At 43.6% G+C, this 22271-nt stretch overlaps 1 protein-coding gene across 3 annotated transcripts in view; it reads right to left on the bottom strand.

Annotated features, from left to right (window-relative positions):
* The window catches only part of Ccdc91 (coiled-coil domain containing 91), a 173787-nt gene that overhangs the window by 124153 nt on the left and 27363 nt on the right, over nucleotides 1–22271 (bottom strand). For 2 of the 3 annotated variants that reach the window (XM_052175315.1, XM_052175316.1), the window contains 2 exons: nucleotides 13080–13123; nucleotides 10599–10677 (listed from right to left, as the gene is read on the bottom strand). In XM_052175315.1, the coding sequence (XP_052031275.1) occupies nucleotides 10599–10677; nucleotides 13080–13109 (109 nt within the window). In that variant the 5' untranslated portion in view covers nucleotides 13110–13123. Of the gene's footprint in view, nucleotides 1–10598; nucleotides 10678–13079; nucleotides 13124–22271 lie in introns of those variants that run through there. The other variant, XM_052175317.1, reaches the window with a different exon arrangement.

The raw sequence follows: 22271 nt of genomic DNA, 5'->3' as shown, positions 1-22271 counted from the left end.
TTAATCAAAAGGAAGGGCGCTTTCAGTGCTAGAAACTGAACTCCGTACATATGCTTGGCCAGCAACCCGGCACTGGGACATGCCCAGCCCTCTTTTCCACTTATATTTTGAGACAGGGTCTCTCTAAGTTACTCAGGGTGACCCTGAACTAACCAACGTTCCTTCCTCATCCTCTAAAGCATGTGAGATTATAGGCCTACACCACCAGGTCTGGCTTCAGACGTTACGTTAAAGGATTACCTCTTCACACCAGCCATGTTTTAATAACCAAAAACAAACAAACAAACCCAAAAATAAAAAACAAACAAACAAAAAACAATTTATTAGCTGCAAGGCAGGAAAATCAAGTAAAACAAAACAGAAGTCAGAAGTAAGATTAAAAGGCTTCTACTAGGCCTAACAGCAATACTTAAATCAAGTGAGATTTTGTAACTGCATAGTTCATATGATTTATTCAGAAGAACATGGTAATTATAGGTACAAGCCTGAAATACACTGCAGAGGTTACTAAAACATTAGGAGGGATATCATAAAAATAGGTCAAATTACAATCACCAAAATCATAGTTAAATAGATGTTTTATACTTCAATATTTTAGAATCCACAAAAATGAGAGGAAAAAAACACATTAAAATCAAATTCCACAAACAACAAACACACTGACATCTCCGCCCCAGAATGCTGGGTCCTCACTGGAGGCTGGAGTGGGCTCACGGCATGGTGGTGGCTTTGCCTGGGCATGAGTGGAAGTGAGAAGAGCAGAAGGCTCTTGTCACACTTGGCTGATGGGACGCTGGGCAGACGAGAGCCCACAAGGTGTGCGACAGATTAACCTGAGGGGACACAAGATGTAGGACAGATAACCAGACTAAGGAGACATGAAGGGACTGCAGGATTCCAGAACCTCAAGAAATAAAGCCATCTCTCCAGTGGAAAGGCCAGAAGTACAAAAGAGCAGACAGCAAGCTCTGATGCTCTGAAATCACACAGGCCTCAGAGGCAGATAAAGAGAACCTGAAACTTAACTCTGCAGCACACAGTAAGAGTGATTTAAATTTAAACCCACATACTGAAAATGTGGTATATTTACACAATGGAATACTACTCAGCAATTAGAAACAATGAATTCACAACATTTTTAGGCAAATGGTTTGATCTGGAAAATATCATCCTAAGTGAGGTAACCCAATCACAAAAGAATACACATGGAATGCAATCTCTGATAAGTGGATATTAATTAGCCCAGAAGCTCTGAATACCCAAGGCACAAATGGCATAACAAATGACCCCCATGAAGAAGTATGGAGAGGGTCCTGATCCTGGAAAGGATTGATCTAGCATTGGAGGGGAATATAAGGACAGAGAAAAAGGAGGGAGGTGACTGGAGAATGGATGGAGAGAAGAAGGTTTATGGGACATATGGGGAGGGGGGGATCTGGGAAAGGGGAAATTATTTGGAATGTAAACAAAGAATATAGAAAACAAAAATATTTTTTAAAAAAAGAAAATGTAAAAAAAATAAAACAAAATAAAAATAAATAAATCAATTTAAACCCACATTAGCAAGGATGACATAGGAAGGACAACAACAGCCAGTGGGGGCCCTGTACTTATCAGGGTTCTCTAGGGAAGCAGAACTTAGGAAAAGAAAAAACGTATGTGGGATTTATTAGAATGACTTACAGGCCGAGTCCAGCTAGTCCAACAAAGGCTGGCTGTAAACACAAAGCCTAAGTAGGAATCGAGCAGTTGCTCAGCCCACAAGGCTGGATGTCTCATCTGGTCTTCAGTGGACACTGGAACTGAAGAAGTAAGTCCTAATGCCAGTGAAGGAATGGAGTTGCTGGCAACGTGGAGAGCAAGCAGGCAGAGACCAAAGGCTTCCTTCTTCCATGTCTTTATGTAGGCTTCCAGCAGAAGACATGGCCCAGATTAAAGTCTTCCTGTCTCAAGATATGGATTAGGAGTGTGTATCTTCCTACAGCAAAGGTCTTGACTAGAAGTATATCTGCTCACTTCAAACCAAGCAAAATACAGACAGACAGACAGACAGACAGACCTCACAGGTGTTATTATTTCTGCATTATAATTCATTCCATATGTAGTCAAGTAGACAATAAAGAATAGCCATGAGAGGCCCTGAGGTGTACGCAGGGCACCTCTGCCAGAGGTGCACCAGCAAGCCAGCCAGCCTCACATTGCCCTCTCCTTTCCACCTTATGCCTTAAGGATTCCCACCACAGAAAACTCACTGCTCCTGTAGATAGCTCAGCTTGTATAGGGTCAATACCAGCTGGAAACAAAGAAAAAGAAGGACATCCTTCCCTCTACTGCAATGGCCGGTCCTGGGCTCTGGAATCCGTAACAGAAACTCTAGACCAAATGTGAAAATTACAATATATAAAACAACCAGCTTCGAGTAGGTCATTAGAAATTTCCATGATAGCTTGTATTTTAAGTGTGCATGTGTCTGGAACAGATGTAATTGTGACATTAGTGCCCCAAACCAATTCTTGGTCCAGGCACCATAGTTCATCTAGAGTAAGCTTTGCAAGTCACAGAGCTATAACCAGAAAAAGAAAAAAAGAAAGTGCAGAACTCAAGAGTCAGGAAGTATCCCTTAAGATCACCTGCATTTCAGTTTACACACCTGCTACAGAACTTCAGCGAAGCCATGGGTGACTGCAGACAATGGGTGGCTGCATTTGAAAGCTTCAGCTGTCAACTTGGCACACCTGGGAAGAACTGGCTCATGAACAGGACTTAACTGCTTGTAGATGCAGGAGGACCAGCCCACTGTGGGCGGTGCCAGCCCTATTCGGCATATAATAGCTGAAGAGCATGTGAACACTTAGGAGCAAATCAGTAAGCACCTCCCCTCCTCCATCTCTGCTTCAGTTCCTGCCTCAAGTTCAAGCCCTGACTTCTCTCAGCAATGAGCTATCACCATAAGCCAAACAACCTTTTTCTCCCCAAGTTCCTTTTAGTTGAGGTGTTTGTCATAGCTCGAGAAAGCAACAACCCTAGGGTAGCTGCACTTACCAGTCTGACTTGAGCGACACTGCAAAACATACCTCAGAGTCACAGTAACACCTTCGTGTGATTCTTAGTGTGTGTATTAACAAAGATGTGAACTACAAACCCTAAGAGCCTACAAAAGACCAATGTGTGTTACTGAAGTAACAACTCACAGCTCATTCCTAGTGCGATGCAAAGAGACTTGCCATGACCGTCAAAAGTGGAAAAGGTGGTGAACAGCCTTGGCCTGACAAGAAAACACATCAAGTAGCAAAAGGAAGCTACATGACAACCTTCAGTCAAATAGTAAAATCACAGGGCTACAATGACAGCCCCAGGGCTGGGGAGAAGACCCAGAGGTTTGAGAGCCCCGGCTGGTCTTCCAGAGAACCCAGGCTCAATTCCCAGCACCCACATGACTGTCTATAACTCCAGTTCCAAGGGATCTAAAGGTCCCTCCTTGCCTTCACAGGTACCACAAATAGATGTGATACACTGACATACATGTAGACAACACACACACACACACAAATATATATAAAAGTAAAACCCAGTGTCTGACCTAACAAAATGTCTAAATGGATACTGGGCAGGGAGCAGAGAACGCTTTCAACATTTTCACTCTGCTGCCTTTCAATCTGAGGGTCAGAACCAGGTTCTCCAAGTCAGGTCCAGACACTCCTCCTCCATAAGTCAGTTAAAAGAGCCAAACTAAATATATATAAAGCAGAAAGGGGGGATTTATTCGGTAGGGCCACATCTGGAAGAGGGACAAAGTTTAAGGAGAGGGAGAAATTCACATCTCTGCAGTCCTGGTCAAGGTGTGGCTCTGCCCAGGGCTGCCAGCCAGCTATCTGGACTTCAGTTTCATCTGTCAGGTGGTCTGACAAACTTGTTAGAATTGTGTGAAATCCCGTTCCTGGGAACAACTCCACCCCCTTTTCCCTCCTCTCAACATGAAATTCCTGGGGAACGCTCATTTCTTCAAAGTCCACTATTTCACCATTCTCACAGTCAAACTAAGAGACCCAGTGTCTCTTTAAAATGCCTTCACATGCCAACCAGTCACGCTGCCTGTAAGACACAGGTATGTGAGCGTGTAGGAAGGCACTTTCCAATCTCACCACAGATGCAGATCAGATCAAGGAATCTTGTGTTTTTTACTACCACATGCAAGCATACAAACCGCATGCAAAACAGTGTGAAGACTCAGGTCCTGAGCCCTCGAGATGCCTCACACAGATCCCCCTGGAAAGCAGAGCTAGTGGTGAGAGGTATGACGATTAATAGACAACCGCTTTGCTGTCCTGGGCTTTCCTGGCCAGGAGAATGGAGAACGGAAAGACTGAACCATGAAATCGAAAAGGCATCTGTCTTCCAGGTTCCCCTCTGCCAAGGTCTTAAGAGGAATGTTTGAACTTTCCTGTTGGCTTTGTATGCAAATAGCTCCAGATGTGAAGGAACCACATCTAAGTCACTTGCTTCAGCATCTGCTGGTCCAATTCCCATTATTCCTTCTGCAGGGCAGGCCTGTGACAGACAGTTTAGTCTGCCCTCTTTATAAGCTGTTTTGAAGGAGCTAATTTGGATTAAAGTATCTATCTGGGCCACTTGTTTTTCCTTTGATGGTCACTGAGTCTAATGTGGTCTGTACAGAGCTGCAAGGAGTTCAGAAGCACTATTGGAAAGGACAATACTCAAGGTTTGTGCCTCCCACCTCGCCTTCTACACAACTTATATCTGTATGGTCAAAAGCAGAAAGTGAACAGTCCTTTGCCTCTTAAAACTGTGCCACCCACGGTGTACAAAACGGCTGGATAACACAGCCTGACCTAGTATTCACTGCAGGCAACAGACGTGATGCTGACACTAAGTGTACAAGGTCTGCCCACGAGAGAAATGCATGTCACCCTAAGCGGCAGTTTCCAGTCAGTAGGTGGAACTCACAGAACTGGTGTCTGACACTTCAGGAGCCTTCTGAATCTATGGCAACGGGCTGAAGATGGTGAACACACAAACAACCTAAATAAGTCCCATGGATTCTGAAACTCTGCAAAAGGAGGCACAATTACAAAAAGCCTACAGAGCACAAACCAAGACGATGGGATGTTAAGGACTGACAAAGTCAAGTAAAAATGAGTCCCCCCTTGTTTCACAAGAACACAGGCTGGGACTCAGGGGACACAAGGGCATGGAGGGGTAAAGCAGTGCGGGAAGGGCATCGGCATGCAGGAACAGGTCAGAACACACTCCACATACCAGGGTCTCTGCATGGACACAAGCTTTCACACTCACTCACATGTGCATGTTGCACGCATGTGTCTATCAGGAGTCAACCACCAATTTCAAGAGAATAAAGAAGACTGATCCTTTTATAAACGTTAACAAAGATAATTATTTTGCAACAAATTTAAAACAGGATTTCTTAGCGACAGAAAAACTCAGGGGTCAGAACAGTGCCTGATTCACTGAGCCTGGATCATGGGCCCTGTGACTATTCTCAGTCATTACTATCTGAACTGAAAGTCATCAGAACATTTAATACAGACACACAAAATCCAGCCTCTTATCAAGTACTGAAAGTTTCCAATGTTAACGTATTTTTTGAAGCAAAGTTTAGTTTTCTGAGACTCTACCTTATCACAATGACCATTTAATTATTCCCATGGATGAAAATAACCAAGAGGAGAAACCAGCAAGTAAATCCACCACATAGCAGTGGCTTCATGTATTACTGCCTGGACGGTTGTAATGCGAAGGGAATTTAAACCCACTTTCTGCAAACGGAGACTAAAATAGGCAGGTAAAGACAAGTTATGGATAAAATCATAGTTAAAATCAGAGGTAACAACCATCCCGCACTGTCACTACTCAGATCAGCAAAGGTGGAAGGAACCCAAGTGCCCACGCACAGCAGTAAAATGACAGATGTCAGGGTTCAAGGAGACATGCCAACAGGGAAACCTGTGGGCATCGTTCTAACTGAAGGAAACACAAGGCTGGGTAGTCATCTGTGAATACACCTGGAGTATTCAAATTCTGAAACAAAGCATGGTAGTGGTTACCAGAAATGGAGAGCACGGGAGGGGAAAACCATTGGTGTCTGATGGTAGGAAGTCTCAGTTGTACGGGAAATGGTATTAACAGATACACTAAAATAACAAAGATGGTACGTCTTACCTCCATTTTAAAAATATGAATTAGGATATGCTAAGCACCAAACAACTGGTACAAAAATAACATCATGACGGTGTTTCAGAAGTAGAACCCATCAGAAAGTTCAACATCTTCCTCCTGCTCCTTTTTTTATTCTCTCATTCCCCAGTCTCTCCACTCACCTCCCCTCTTCCCCAGATCCACTCACCTCCAATTTCCCTCAGGGACATTAACCACACACAGCATAACATGCTACATACAATAAGATCAGGCACATGCCTACACATCAAGGCTGGATAAGGCAAGTCAGTAGGGAGAAAAGGGCCCCAGGAGTAGGCAAGAGTCAGGGACAGCCTCAGCTCCCACTGTTAGGAGTCCCACAAGAATGCCAAACTACGCAACCATAACATATATGAAGAGAAACTAAGTCAGACCAAAGGCTCCCTGATCTCTGCAAGCCCCCGTAAGTCCAGGTCAGTTGATTATCTCAACACCTTTTCCTTAAAGAAAACTTATGACTCAGATGAGCAATGGGAGGTGGGGCATCCAGAAGAAGCAGTGGGTGGGAGGCGGAGCATCAGGAAGAAGTAGTGGGTGGGAGGCAGAGCATCGGGAAGAAGTAGTGAGGTGGTAGGATAGGTTATCCACATCCGTTTGACTGTCTGTCCCAAGGTGAAGCTAGAAACCTGCCACAAGGCAGGCTACATTCTTACTGGAATGAAGTAATGGCTTCCAGGCTGTGAGTGGCAGTGAGAGGAGGGCCATCATCTCATGCTCACCATCTTCACTGTATTCTCCAATCTCCACAACATGCTATAATTAGGAATTAATTATGTGTTTTAGGTTATGTGACAGTCAATCTTCTTTGTCAACCTGACGACATTTAGAACTGCAGAGGAGACACATTTCCGAGTGAGGGGTTTCCAGAAGGTTTAGCCAAGGAGTGAACTATCATCTTGAGTGAGGACAGGGCAGGGTAGATGGCACCACCCCGTGGATGGCCCGTTCTGAATACAAAGGAGAAGTGAGCTGAACATCTCCATTCACTTTTCTCTGCTTCCTGCACAAGGATGCGCTGTGACCTCCCACTCTTGTCAGCACGCCTTCACCAAGTGGGCTGCATCCCCTCAAGTCATGGACCAAGATGGGCCCTTCCTCTCTCAGGTTGATTCTTATCAGCTATCTGATCACAGGAAAAGTAACCAAGGTCAGATGCTGCACAAGAAAGAGGAGGATGTTCAGAATGTGAACAGAGGATAGTTCATACCTTATCGCTCTTCCAGCCCACCGACAGTAGGGCCTCCAGTGAGAACTTACATACAAGACACAGGTTCTGACGTCCTGGGAATGCTGCTCTCCCCACCCCAAAGGAAGCACAGACTATAACCATATACAAGGAAAGAGACGTTAATTACCCCCACATGCAGCTGAGAAGCAGTCATCTAGCTCTTCTCAAAGCGGTACCCTCAGTACAATACTACATCTCTTATGCTTGCTGCCTAACAAAATTCTTATCTTGACCCTAAAAATTAACCTTTCCATATTCCCCAAATTACTTAAAACTTAAACAGAATGTTTGAGTTATCTTCCAAGATATGTCCTTAAAAACATTTTCTGTATGGATGGCAGAAGGGACTGTCATACCTAGTAACCAGTTCACATCACCATCCTGGAAATGATCTCCACATGGACCAGATAAATCCTGGATCTTGGATCTACCTACCTGACTCCAGCAGCCAGAGGAAGACAGCTGTACAAAAAGGAGAAAAAGACAGATGGCCATGGCTTTAAGGACAGCCCTTAGCCAGGTCTGCTGGTATCCATTTCTGCAAACCCATAAGAAAACCTAGAACAGCATCGTTAGATCTGGGATTTGGGGGACTGTGAAGTAAAGAGTGAAGCGGATGAGAGAGGTTGCTGGCTCGCTGGCATACACACAGCCTGCACCAGTGACAGGAGCTTCTTAGGAACTGCCTCTCACACCCAGGCACTAAAAGAGCCCCTCTCCCTCACCTCACAGAATGCAGTCTGTCCTACTGCTTCCATTCCCTGACTTTTAGGGAACTAACCATGTCTTTACCACATGGTCTTTCCATGTTTACACAGCATCTTTATTTGTCCTTGTGAGGAGAGCAGCACTGATCATGAGTTAGCAAGTGTCTCTCTATAAATGCCTCGTGGCATGCGCCCAGAAGGGGCAGAGGTGGAGAACATGGCGGTTCTAGTTTTGCTTTCTTGAGAAACCATCAAACTGACTTTGGGAGACTGTGTTCCCAGCAGCAGTGGATTCCTCATATCCACTCCAGTATCCCTGCCTGGTATCTCATACAAACACAACCACAGCCATCAACAGGAAACCTTCCCAGCCAGGAACTCCAGCTCTGGGCTTTCCCATGGGTTTCTGGCTCCACAGATACATAAGCTGAAGAGATTCCACATGGTCACACTGTCGGAAATCCAACCCACCCTGCTATTTCTGCTCACAGCCGCATTCTATCAGAACCAAGGCTTGATTCTCAAAACTCCACTCCACCCCTTGTGTCATGACCACATCCCATCAAGTTTTCCTGTTGACAGGTTTTCAGATGCTTGAGCTACTTAAAAAGAACAAAATGGTCAGGAAGAAGACTAGAAAGAACAGATCTCATCCCTATACACACCCATCTCTAACAATCTAACCAATATTCCTACGTCATAATTTCCTCATCTGTTTAACAGGAAGAGGGTAGCTAACAGGCCACCTTGTGATAAAGAGCTGACAGCAGAGGCGCCCTGAGCCACTGGATAAATGCAATCTACTGACTCTTCCTGCTGATTCTCATGGCCATCCAAACCATGCAATGATTCAGTTACTAATCACAGTTAAAACTGTGAGTTTGTACTGAGGGCATCTATAACCTACACACAGCACTTAGTACAGAGCCACAGGAGGCTGGAGAAGCTCTGGGATTAGGAGCACTTGCCAATCTTCTACAGGATTGTCTGTAGCCACAGAATCAGGTAACCTGGCATACTAAGGGCACCAACATACACATGCATAAACATACACAAATAGACAACATACACATAAAAAGGAAATCTTAAAATGAGAAAGACAGGCCCATAACACAGCAAACACAATGCCTAAATCCACATAAGTGTCAAATGCTGAAAGTCTGATAATGAGTGTACTGAGACACAGGAAGAAGAACCCGGAAATCTTCATGGGAAACAAAATACTACTGCAAGAAACATTTCAAATGAGAAGTCAGAAGGTTGAAGGAGTAAAAGAGGGCAGACATGAGGTACCAGAAGACAAAACAAGCCTGACACTTCTTTGTTCCTATACATATGTTTTTATCCTTTTCTTTCTTTTTAACTTGCAAAGTCGCAACTTTCCTTTGGTATTCTCATACGTACTAGCTTTTATTGGACCCTTTCCTCCAACCCCCAACCCTGGACTGCCTGTTCCACCCAAGTGCAAGCTCATCCGCTCCCAGCGCCTCCCCTTCCCACTATCAAATCACATGATCACTCTTCCTTCCAGTTCCCGCCATTGACGCTCCTCAGTCCCAGGTGCGTGCACAAATGTGAAAGCCAGAAGCTGAGATATATGTATGACAGAATACATGCATGACTGCCTGAACCCGGCTCCCCTCACTTCATACTTTCCAGTTCGATCTATCTCCTACAAATTTTGTAGCTCCATTTTTTACAACTGACTAAACCCAATGTACACATGCATGTTTTTATATCTCTGTTAACAGCATCTATTCCTTGATTCTGAGAGGAGTAGCATTGAACACGGCTGTGCAGGCATCTCTGTGGTGCTATACCGAGCCTGTTAGGGGCATGCCCAGGAGCAGTAGAATGGGTGTGTTCCCACCAGCACTGGGTGAGAACTCCTCTTTCCTCAGCATTCAGTGTCATTGTTTCCTAGATGCAGGCATTCTAACAGGGATAAGAGGAAGGCTCAGAGTAATGTTATGTACATTCCAAGAAGGATAGAATACTGAACACTTTTTGAAAATATTTATTGGCCAACTATTATTTTTAATTTGTAATACTTCTGATTTTACTATAAAGAAATGTCCACATTTAAATAATAAGTTATTTTAGATGTAGAATGGGGTATGCCATGTGCAAAAAGCCCAAGAAGCTTCTTGATACCTTCCTAGACCAAGAAATTGGAACAATGAATGTTGTACTTAAAGTTACTCTTAGCAACATCCTCTTGCAGCGGCCTCACGCTAGCACAGAGTGTGCAATGCAATTCATGCTTTGATAAAAGAGAAAATTTGGATTCAAAGTGAATGGACAACACTACATTTTTCAGGTCAGAGAAAAAGTAAATTTAAAAAAAAAAAGAGAGAGAAGTAGGTTTTAAAAACAGCAAAAACCTAATACATAGAGAAAAAAAGAATCCTGTGACTAGGAGGTAGTACCTGCCGGAAAGGTGGCCCAGGGGACAGCAGGGGACACTGCTTGGTTTCCGCCTTGCTCACCATCAAAGGTCTCTGCAGCCTGGAAGACAAGGCACGACGGTATGACAAGACCTGAAGAGCTGGACTTCACACCAGTTACACATTCGGCCTGCAGGCACTCCTCTGTGACATGCCGCTCCCTCACATTCTCTCTCAACAGGCCCCTGCCCACCTCTGCCCACCTACTGCCCACCCCCACCTACCCCTACCCACCCCTGCACTGTTCTCCACAGACAGTGCCCAGGCCCCACATTCCCTTCCTTACTCCAATAACCTCCCGTCCGTCAAATGTGTATTTCATGCGCCTATCATCACACTTTCACTTGTGGACTTTATTTCAACTACTCTAACTTAACTCACCACAGCATTTATTCATCTATGTAAATTTTTCTTTAAAAATAGACTGAGCCAATCTTCTATTTAAAAAGATCACTTAGGTTAGCATAAGTCTTAGAGACTACTATGAGTGAGCACTGAGCCTGACTTCTTCAACAATCTACTCAGGATTCTTGGGCATTAGGCACTAGAGAGCTGTAAAAGTTCTCTGTCTCTCGGGTAACTGTCAGAGCAAGATTACTATGAAATCAGAGCTACGACTTCACTGTGCTAATTCCTATTGCACACAGAGTCATCAAACAAGGAGTCAAAGGGCACAGGCGGCAGAGGGCGAGGCTGTGCTGCCCACTAGCTGTGGAGATGAGCACACTACACACACACAGGACATCGACCTTCCACTCCTCCACAGCAGAACTGAAAAGGAAGCAGCTGAGCACCATGAAACTGTCATGTCAGCCAGTGCTGGGTCTGCTGAGGAGGGGACCAACCACAGTCTGAAGAGATGCTGGACTTAGCTGGACAAGCTGCGCTTGTGTAAGCGCAGCAACTGTGGCTTTGCTATGGATCTGTGATGGTTTAGAGACCCGAAAATATGCTTGAATGGGGCCCTAAAACAGCAGCTTCCAAATACCACTGCAAGCCACATGACAGTATGAAACTCATCTTGTCATCAGTGTCAATGGAGTTTTCATAAATTTTTAAATGTTTCATTTCAGTAACATGAAAAGGATTAAAACACGAAATAGTATGAAACACTCAAGTGAGATTAAAAATCATTTTTGGATAAAATTTGGAATACAAGTATGTCAATACTGCCTGCCTGCACATGGAAGACATGTGTGTCTATAGCAGTTCCCTGCACAAGGAGAACATGTATGTGTCTATAGTAATTCCCTACATATGGAGAACATGTGTGTCTATAGCAGTCCCCTGCATATAGAGAACATGTGTGTCTATAGCAATTGCCTGCACATGGAGAACATGCGTAAATGTAGTAGTTGCCTGCACATGGAGAACATGTATGACCACAGTAGCTCCCTATACACTGACAGCTATGAAAGACAGACAGAACATGACCTGCTGCTAAAAAGAACCACATTAGTCCTCCTTAAATAATGTTCTGCTTCTCCTACTAACATTAATTACGCTCCCTAACATTTTTACCAAGTCCAAACTAGATGAACATCTAAAAGAAAGAAAAAAAACAACAACAGGAGGAGGAGAAGGAAAAAGAAAGTCCTACGGGTGAGTCCAGGGCTTGAGCCCCGGCATCCCAACTCTTAATCCAGAGATTTTCCTGCAAGACTATACTGGCTCCATAAAAATAACTGGGTTATAAAATATTTCAATAAAGCGAGCACACACTGGAAAGGACTAAGGAAAAGACTGCATTTTCAGCTAACAATGACACTTCAAGAATGCCACCCAAACCAGGGAGAACACTGTGACAGCACACAAGTATCATCACAGGTGGGAACAGTCATGGCGACATCTAACTCCCATTCCTCAGCGCACCAGCATTTTCTAAAGATGTACCCTCAGTCCCATCCATGGCTGGCAATCTCAGAAACACTCCCTGATGCTTCACCAGCCACAATAAATTACCCAAGTTAAACCATTCCTATGGTGGTGAGATCAAACCTTCAACAGCAATCTACCTCAATATTTAGATAGATGATATTTCTTAATTTTCCATGATTTCAATCTTTGTTCAGAGTCACATCAAAGTGACTCAGAATAGATCCTGTGGGTAGGACCAATAGCACAGTTGGTAAACTGTTTGCATTGCCAACACAGGACCAGAATTTATTCACCAGGACCCACTTTTTAAAATCTGGGCAATGGCAGCCAACTGAGGCTGGCTAGCCAGCCAACACAGCCCACTTGACAAGTTCCAGGCCAGTGAAAAACCTTGTCCAAAAAGAAAAAAAAGTAAACAAGTCCAAATATGAGACATAAGAGGTTGTCCTCTGGCCTCTAGATACGCGCACACACGTACCAGTACACAAGCTACACACAGAAAGAACAGATGGAGGAAACAACAAAAGTAAACACACTTTTCTAAGTGTTCGCTGCTACCCTGAGTTAACAGCAGCCGGCACCTACCTCAAAGCCGCCAAAGTCGTCGTCATCCATCCTTTAAGCTGCACCTGAAACACAGAACAGCTGAGATGAGCCACCTGCGTCAGAACATACCCGTGACTTAAAAGAGAATAGTGAGCTGTAAATCAGAAATACTCCATCCAGATTATGAAATTATTAGGCTTTCTTAAACTGTATGTGCCCATTTTTATCACTTAAAAAAAAGCTGGTAATTGGTTTTTACTTTCTGACAAAATTAACAATTTTTGTAACTTTTTCAGTAACCAGTATTTTGCCATTTTCTGATGAGACTCCAGGAGTGGAAAAATATTCTTTTACATTTTAATTTGCTTTTCCCAAAGTGGCGCTAGGGCCCCATCAGTAATGCTTCCTGCTTTCCGCATCTACCCCTCAGCTGTCTGGCAACATCAGCACAAACTCCAGCGAAGAACAGGACTGTGGTGAATTTTTGGAAATCTGTCCCCACCACAAAGGTTCTTCCCTCGGTTTCATGGCCGGGCTGAGTTAGATTTTCAAAATTGATCAGCATTTTTGAGCTGTGGCCACAACTTCTGGAGCATTTGATATGTGTATTTTTAGCTAAAACTGCTTTGCACTTTTGGAAAAATGTGGAGCAAGTTACTAGGCTGATCAAGGTAAATCAAGTTGTGTGTTCATGAGAGACAAGGCAAAAGCATGAGAACATCCAGGATTGCTCGTGCCCCGCTCTCAAGGTAGGAGAGAGACAAGCTTCAGCAGGGCGTGCTCTGGGTCACAGCCTCAGCACCTGGAACTAAAGCAGCAAGGAAGGAACAGCCTGGGAAGGTGAAGGGGCAGCCATGGCGTGTAACGTGTGGTAACGTGTGGTAACGTGTGGTAACGCTCTCTCCCTGCAGCTGAGGATAGGAAAGCAGAAGCACGGCATGCAGCGAGCAGAGCTGCCCAGTGTCAAGTCGCCAGTCGTCATGGTCCATGTCTTGAGAAACACATAGCAACACCTCCATCAAGACAACGCCACACACTTCACAGAAGTAACAGCAAAGAAATGCACAAATCGCTGATTGTTTTCACTAGGCCTGGCAAGTTTATTTGCCCAGAAAGTAGAAGGTACAAAGAATGTGTGTGGATGGAAATAAGATCAGTTTATAAATAGCACTGAGTTACTAGAACTGCTAACACAGAAGGCACAGCAGCTCTGTCACCCCTCGCTCAGTCTGGTGACGCTCCTCAAGAGATGTACTTCTGTTTACAAATTCAGAAATTAAAGCTAAGCTAGCCATCTATATGCAGCAGCTATTTATATTTTATAGAAAATATAAACGGAATTTCCAGGAACTGTCGACAGTGGTCATTCTGAAATGGAGTTGCATTCACTGTGTCTTGACTGAAGAAAAGTCTATGATTACATCTTTCAGGAAGAAACTATGGGAAAGGATACTATGTATTCTAAAACTTAACAGTCAAGCTGTAAACACCATGCTGTCCTTCCACGTGGGTACCACAACCTCCAGAGCCAATTACTATTTTTAGCATCTGTGAACCCCTGTGCCCAGTGTTCATTTCAAAGGCATAGTTTTCAGAGTTAAGGCTCCCGTGTTTTCACAAGGCACATCCTGACATGGGATGGGAAGGGTACCAGCAAGTAGACAACACCAGCACGCAGCATGTTCGCCTGTGGTAAGAAAGCAGATTCCTAAGTTCTGATTGAGCTTCAAAACAGCAGAGCGGTGACCACGGACGCTCAAGGTTCCAGCAAGTCCAAGTAAGACACAGCAGAGTTCTTCTCCCATACTGTCAAAAAGTAAATGTGTCCTGGACAGCTTAAGAGGTGGTGCTACAGAAATGATATTTTAAAGCCTTTCTACAAATAATTTAGACTCAAATCCTATGATAGTGTCCTTCTACATTTAAGAGACAAAAGATAATACTTTGGCTGCTGATTATGTGTACATTTTGTGGTTTTGTTTTTGGTTGTTGTTGTTGTGTTTTTTGTTTTGGGGACTTTTGTTTGTTTTTTGTTGTTGTTTTTAAACAGGGTCTCAATATATAGCCCTTAATGGCCTGGAACTTGTGTAGAATAGGTGGTCTTCAAATTCAGAGAGATCTTTCTGTCTCTGCCTCCTGAGTGCTGGAATTAAAGACTTGAGCCACCAAGTCTGACTTCAACAGCACTGGTTTTTATAACTTAATGTTACAGGGGCCAGAGAAATGGCTCAGTAGATAAAGCATTTACCATTCAAATATATGAACTACTATTTAGATCCCCAGAATTCACATAGAAACCAAACATAAAAAGTCTTCTGTAATCCTAAAACTTGGAAGCAGAGGGTGTCCTAGGGCAAGATGGCCAGCTAGACCAGTCAGAATTGCCCGTTCTGGCTTCATCAAGAGATATACCTCTGAAAACACAGTGAACAAAGATGATGCCCAACACTTACTTTGGGCTTCCATACCCCCTACCCACATATGGACAGGTAAATATGCAGTCCACACCACACAAAATACAAAAAGAAAATTAATTTATAACATTCAAAAGCTAAAAATTAATTTTGAAAAAGGAACCACTACAAAGGCGGCCTACTGATGCACTCTCACTTGGATACACTTGAATCTCGGCTGTACCTAGGGAAATTCCAATAAGGCTTTGTGGGGCATTTCTGCAATTCTGTGTTATAGCCTTGAGACTTGCATCAGTTACCAGGATGTGCCAACAGCCAGTAGCACCAAAGTCACAAAGTGAGGAGATGTGGGAAGGGTGGGATTATCCACTCAGAGCTACATTTTGCTAGCTTAGGAACCGAGACTAAAGGTTCTCATAGTATCTAGGCTCCACGTCCCAGACCTCCTTTTGTAAACTAGCCTGCATAGCCCAATTTCACCATTGCAGCTGAGTAAACTCCAGTTCAAGTTAGACTACTCCTTTCACTTGTCTCAGCTCGTGGTCATGGTGTCTCTTCACAACAGGAAAATCCCTAAGGCACTTATAAACAGGATTCCCAGGATACTTGGGAATAACAGCTAGGACCACACCACAAACAGTGGAAGAAAGTGCAAGTCCTAAGCACACACAGTGTCCTCAGAGAGCTAACAGGAGGACATACACCACTGAACTAAGAACAGGACATCCTCAGCTTGTGAGGGAAGAGGGAGAGAGAAGGTCTTGGACATTTAAATTATGATTGATGAAATAAGGAATTGTGGGATGGAAAATAAGCGGGAACTCCCTCAAAATGAAGCACATACAAGAAAATGGAAAATGGGTGAAATATAAGAAAGTTTCAGATCAAATTATGTAATATCTAATCACTAGGAATTCTATAAAGAACACAGAGAACTCATAAATCACCAGCAAAGTAGTTAAAAAACAAACAAACTTTCCTTATAAGACTACAGTGGTTTCGGGGAGTGAGGGTTCAGAAAAGGGAAAATCATTTGAAATGTAAATAAGATATCGAAAAAAAAAAAAAAAAAAGACTACAGTGGGCCTCTGAAGGTGAGGCAGGCTCCATCCAAGCAAGAAGGCTTCATGCAGCAGCCTCAAGAGGGCACTGGAGAGGGGCTTCTGAAAGTCAGAGGGGGAATGAGTGCACCACAGAGTTCTACAACCAGCCAGAGAAACGACTCATTTGAGTTCAGGAAAGAATAGAGTCAGATCCACACCCAAGAGGTCCAAAATGAACTTTTATTCCACGGGTTTTCCTTCTTACAAATGTCTTGTGGAACTGGGGATGAACCAATGGCAGAGGGCTGGCCCAGCACGCACAAGGCCCTGGGTTCTGGGTTCAAAACCCTCATTGCCACAAAAAGACAAAAAAAAAAAAAAAAAACAATTGTGTAAGACAGAAAGAAGACATGAATGAGATTGGGAAATGCGCCTCTCAGACAGGTGAACTGTCTCCATGTCAGGAAGGACCAGGAAGACTGGATACAGCCAGAAAGCTCCTGGGAGACATGCTCAAGCGAAAGAAATTAACAGGCCCTTCATGGCTTAAATTTTCAACACTGGGAGGGAAGTTTAGAGCTGTGTTAGGGGATACAATGCTATCCGACTGAAAACAGAAACCAACACACTGGACAAGAAAACACCCCATTCCTGTCCTGAGCATATATAACTGTAATAATGCAAACACTGAGTAGCTGTACCAAAATCCCCATGTGACCACGGAAGGCTTAGACAGAGGCTGGGGAAGGAGGGTTACCCCCCTCTTCCCTGTGAGAAGGGCACAGGTCTTCAGTGGGAAAATCACAACGCAACAACCATAAGCATGAGGTTTAGATAACTCATCTCAACACCTGCTCCTGGAAATATGGTAGGGCAGGGAAGCAGAAAACACAGATGGCAGTTATTTCACAGGAAAATGCCTTATACAACTTTAAATTATAGGCAGAAAAACAGTTACTATCCAATCTACCTAGTAATTCCATCAAAATATTACCAAAAAGTGCCAAAGCACGTTTGTTTCTCTTAGAAACTAAAGACAAGAATAAATGCTTTAAAATAGCATTTTACCAGTGAATAAACTGAATTTTTTTTTATTTTCCCATGCTATACTTCTCCACATTGCAAGGATTTACACACAAACTATGCCTCTGACATCAAAGCTGCTCAGAAGCAAAGCAGACAGCCAGAAAGTCGAGGAGAGAAAGAGCCTTCAGAGAAGAAAATGTGGGCTACTGAGTGTCTCAGCTCTGCCACTGAGCAGCAAATGAAATCACCGCCCAACTGGAAAAGGCTGACCACCTGCCTCATTGGCCACCAGCCTCGCTGGCCACACCCCTCAATGGCTGCCCACCTCATTGGCCACACTTCCCTGCATTGCCAACTCTGGGAGCCAGTTTTTTTCTTTGGTGCTGAGTTTCCAGTGACTGCAGGTGCAGAAGAGGAAGCAGGAAGCGCTAATGAACATGGTCGTGGCAGAACCTATGGCCTTGCAAGTCTCTCATGTGAGATTAGGATGGGATGGTCATCTCAGCTAGAAGATACCCTTGTCCTATTTGTGTAAGAAACCTGAGATGGTGTGGGGAGCATGGGCCAGGGCCTTTGCTTATCACCTTACACTGGGCAGTTCCTGGACTATTAATTCAAAGAATATTTTTCATTGGTGCTTTGGGAATGGTGACTGATGAGGCAAAACGGACAACGGTCTTCTAGGCTCTTGTCAGTCTCAGCTCCAAATCTCCCAACAAAATGTCTGAGCAGCACCTCTGTGCCTCAAGGGAAGACAGATTCTGCATCATGTCAGTGCTCAGGATTAAAAGCAAAAATACACCAAAAGACCACTAGGAGTCCCAGCAAGGGACAGATGAATACCTTGCCACATCCAACAGAAAGCTCGGTGCTGAGGACCTCCTCCCTGCTGCCTCCACCCAGTCTCCCATTCCACCAGTTAATGAAGCACTACCTGTTCCCTGTTCGTTCAGCGGCTACCAACAAGTGCACAGTTGATTTCAGCGACTTTCCATTACACTTAAGTTTGTGTACATGTATGTGCAGAGACAGGGCACTTTGAAGGCATCGTGAGTAAACGTCTCTGTCTATGGAACCCTATCACCAGCCCAAACTGTCAACTCCAAGTGTCCTAAGCATCTTGTAAATTATAAGCTAGGTTTTTACTCTTTAAAGGCAGCTTTTGATGAGCAAATTCCTTTTAATACTCAGTTTTAGTCTTTTTAAATCTTTTTGATTTTACATATTTTTGGATATATACCTGTACATGCTACAAAGGAAGCTAACATGTTTAGACATGTAAATGTTTAGGCTAGCTACAGCTTAATATTTACCTGTAGTAAAAGTGAAGCTCTAACATGGATGGTTTTCCCCATTTGTTTTATTATTAACCAACATCTTTCTTCATTCACTTGATACTATCTTTATCACAGAACATTTACTTGGAATGTGAACATGTGTGTGTATTTCTAGCTACAGAATTATTTGATGGACGTGACACCCAAACACTGAGCAGTCCTACCCTGAGCCTGGCAACTGTCACAAAGGTACACGATGGCCTATCAGTCAAGGATTTATGTGCATCTCCTCCTGATGCTCTAAGGTTCTAGTGTCTCCTTTTACATTATATATCAAGCTATTTTACCTCCATCTTTCTTTGGTAAACTCTTGTTGGTAATAATTTATCTCTACATTCTTTCATGTTAATTTTATATGTAAATGATCATTCTGCCTCCAAAAAGCAAGCTTTCTTTCCCATTACACCTCCTGCCACCACAGGTTCTGTTCCTCTGGTCACTGAACAGGGGTCATGTTCAACTGCTGCAGCAGGCACATGACAGACACCATGTGGCAGGCTGCACTTGAAGACAATCTCATGCGTCCTTTTAAAAATGGTCACCAGCACCATCCTCTCTTCTGACCCTGGAGACCCTGGGCACCACCCTGTTTGACAATGCAGTCTCCTCCAGCATCTTGCCTTTGGGATACAGATGCCAGGATACAGAAAGAGCACACAAGCCTACAACACAGAGATCATTTGGAGAAGCTTTCTGACTGATTGCCAATCACTGGCATCAGATCTCTAGACTTGAATGATTGAACACAATTTCAGATGAGTCCAGATGATACCAAACCACCTCCCATGACAGAGTATCCCAGCTGAGGATTGAAAGGCTGAACACATTTTCTATAGCTGTCTTAGTCAGGGTTTCTATTCCTGTACAAGCATCATGACCAAGAAGCAAGTTGGGAAGGAAAAGGTTTATTCAGCTTACAGTTCCAAATAGCTGTTTATCACCAAAGGAGGTCAGGAAGCAGGAGCTGATGCAGAAGCCATGGAGGGATGTTACTTACTGGCTTGCTCAGCTTGCTCTCTTATAGAACCTAAGACTACCAGCTCAGGAATGGCACCACCCACAAGGGGCCCTCTCTCCTGGATCACTAATTGAGAAAATGCCCCACACCTGGATCTCATGGAGGCATTTCCCCAACTGAAGCTCCTTTCTCTGTGATAACTCCAGCCTGTGTCAAGTTGACACACAAAACCAGTTGGTACAATAGCCAACTCCCTGACTTCAGAATCCTTGGTAGTGAATGCCATTTACATCACATATTGACTCAGATATGACTTTACCATTCCTGGTTACCGGGAATCTCCTAACATTTCCCCATACAGGAAGGAGGCCTACTGACAACAGTTTGATTGGTTCCTAAGGATAACAGGGGTCCCTACATTTGCTAAACATCATCATCAGGAATTCACGCTGCTTATCAAGTTGAGACTGCCATGCAGCTGTTCTTTAAGCCTGTCACTCAGGAGTTGTGGGTCATGTGATATAGGTACCCTGGTACACCTGGGATGACCCATCTGGTGACAGGACTGTCCTGCAAAAGCACCAGACTCCACGGAACCAGGAAACATCTGTAGTTTCCGTTTCTCGTGGTGTCTTCATGGGGTTTGGATATCAGGTTTGAGCTGGGCTCTCAGAACTGGCTAGAAAATATTCCACTTTTTCTGTTAATGAAGACAGATTGCATCAGAATGGAATAATCTATTTCTTAGAATTTTGGTTAAAAAAATAACTTTGGCTTAGCAAACCATGGGAGCCTGTTGCTTGCTTTGTGGAAAGATTCAGTTTCTTGTAATTATAGGATAAGTGAGACTTTTAATTTCTCCAGAAGATTTTGTAAGTAATATTTTTTCTTAAAAAAAAAAAACTAAACTAGTTTTAAAGGGTTGCCACACAGTTATTAACATTATTCTTGTTAGCACTTTTAATGACTGATTTATCTGCCATTCCATTCTATTTTTATATATATGTTGAGCAATATGTTATTTAAATCTTCTATATTCTAAGGGCCTCTGTTTTGCTTTCTTTCTATTCACAAAGGTGAGCTGAAATCTGCCACAGTAATAGCAGAGTCAGCAGCTTTTACGTAAGGTCCTACTGAGTTAGGGAGGGGAAACATTCTAGTTTTTCCCTGGAAAGCAAATAAACAACTGAGCGTGACTGTGAGTGAGGTATGTGTGAGCAGGGTCTCCTAGGTGTTCTAGTTCTCTGATGTGACCAGTGAGTCTGTCTTAAAAACACCAGGAAGAAGAAAAGGTATGCCCATTTCATGACATAAATTATCTCAAGCTTTAAAAACTAGTGATGGAGAGGACTAGAGGGACGGCTCTGTGGTTAGAGCACTGGCTGCTCTCACAGAGACCCGGGTTCAGCTCCCAGCACCCACATGATGGCACACAACTGCCTGTAGCTCCAGCTCCCAGTGATCTAACAGCCTCTCTTGTAATGAAGCAGGACTCAGTGTTTGCATTCAGTGTTTGTGTGTGTGCTTGCACATACACATGATTGCCATAGCACAGTATGGAGGTCAGAAGAAAGAGAGTACAGGTGCTGGTTCTCCCCTTTCAGCATTTCAACTCACCATTCAAACTCACCAACAAGCACCTTTACCTAAGCCTCCTTGCCAGCCCCCCCAAAAAATGTTTTAATGTAAGCAATTTGAAAATACAGTGGAATGAGAGATAGCATTCAAAAGGGAAAACAAGAGAAGAAAACTAAGAAAGAGCAAAATGAAAAGTGCCAGTGATTCAAAAATGTAAAAGAAAACATTATGGAGCTGTCTATAAAGCTTACATAGCAGGAGAAAAGTAAACACAGAGACAGTGCATCAACACTGAAGCACACACATACAAAAGATGCACACACACATATACACACATGCTCACACTGGCAAAGGCACATATACATGCATACAAGAGATGCACGCACACACAGACACACACACACACACATGTTCACACAGGTGAAGGTACACATACATGCAAGAGATGTACACACACATACATACAAACCATGTATACACAAATGCTCAGATAGACAAAGGCACGTATGCATGCATACATGAGATGTGCACATACATGTGTACATACATGCTCATACAAAGGCACACACATGCATACATGAGATTTGCACAAACATCTATGTGTGTAAACATGGTCATACAGGCAAAGGAACACAAACATGCATACATGAGATGCACATGTGCATACACACATGCTGACACATGTGCACACACACATACCTGGTACTTAAAGGGAGAAAAAGAAAAAAAAAAAGCATCCACTCCTGGGCTTCTAGACACTGCCAGAAAATCAACCATGCTGTATTAAAATTCCAAACAGAGAAGGGATTGAGAATGGGATGAAGAAATGGCTGGAATCAGATGGCCAAACTCCTCTCAGGACTAATAACCAAGCG

Source organism: Apodemus sylvaticus, chromosome 2 (assembly GCF_947179515.1).
Source record: "Apodemus sylvaticus chromosome 2, mApoSyl1.1, whole genome shotgun sequence".
NCBI lineage: Eukaryota > Metazoa > Chordata > Mammalia > Rodentia > Muridae > Apodemus > Apodemus sylvaticus.
Note: the sequence above shows the minus strand (reverse complement) of the source record. Positions and strands in the feature narration are given on the sequence as shown.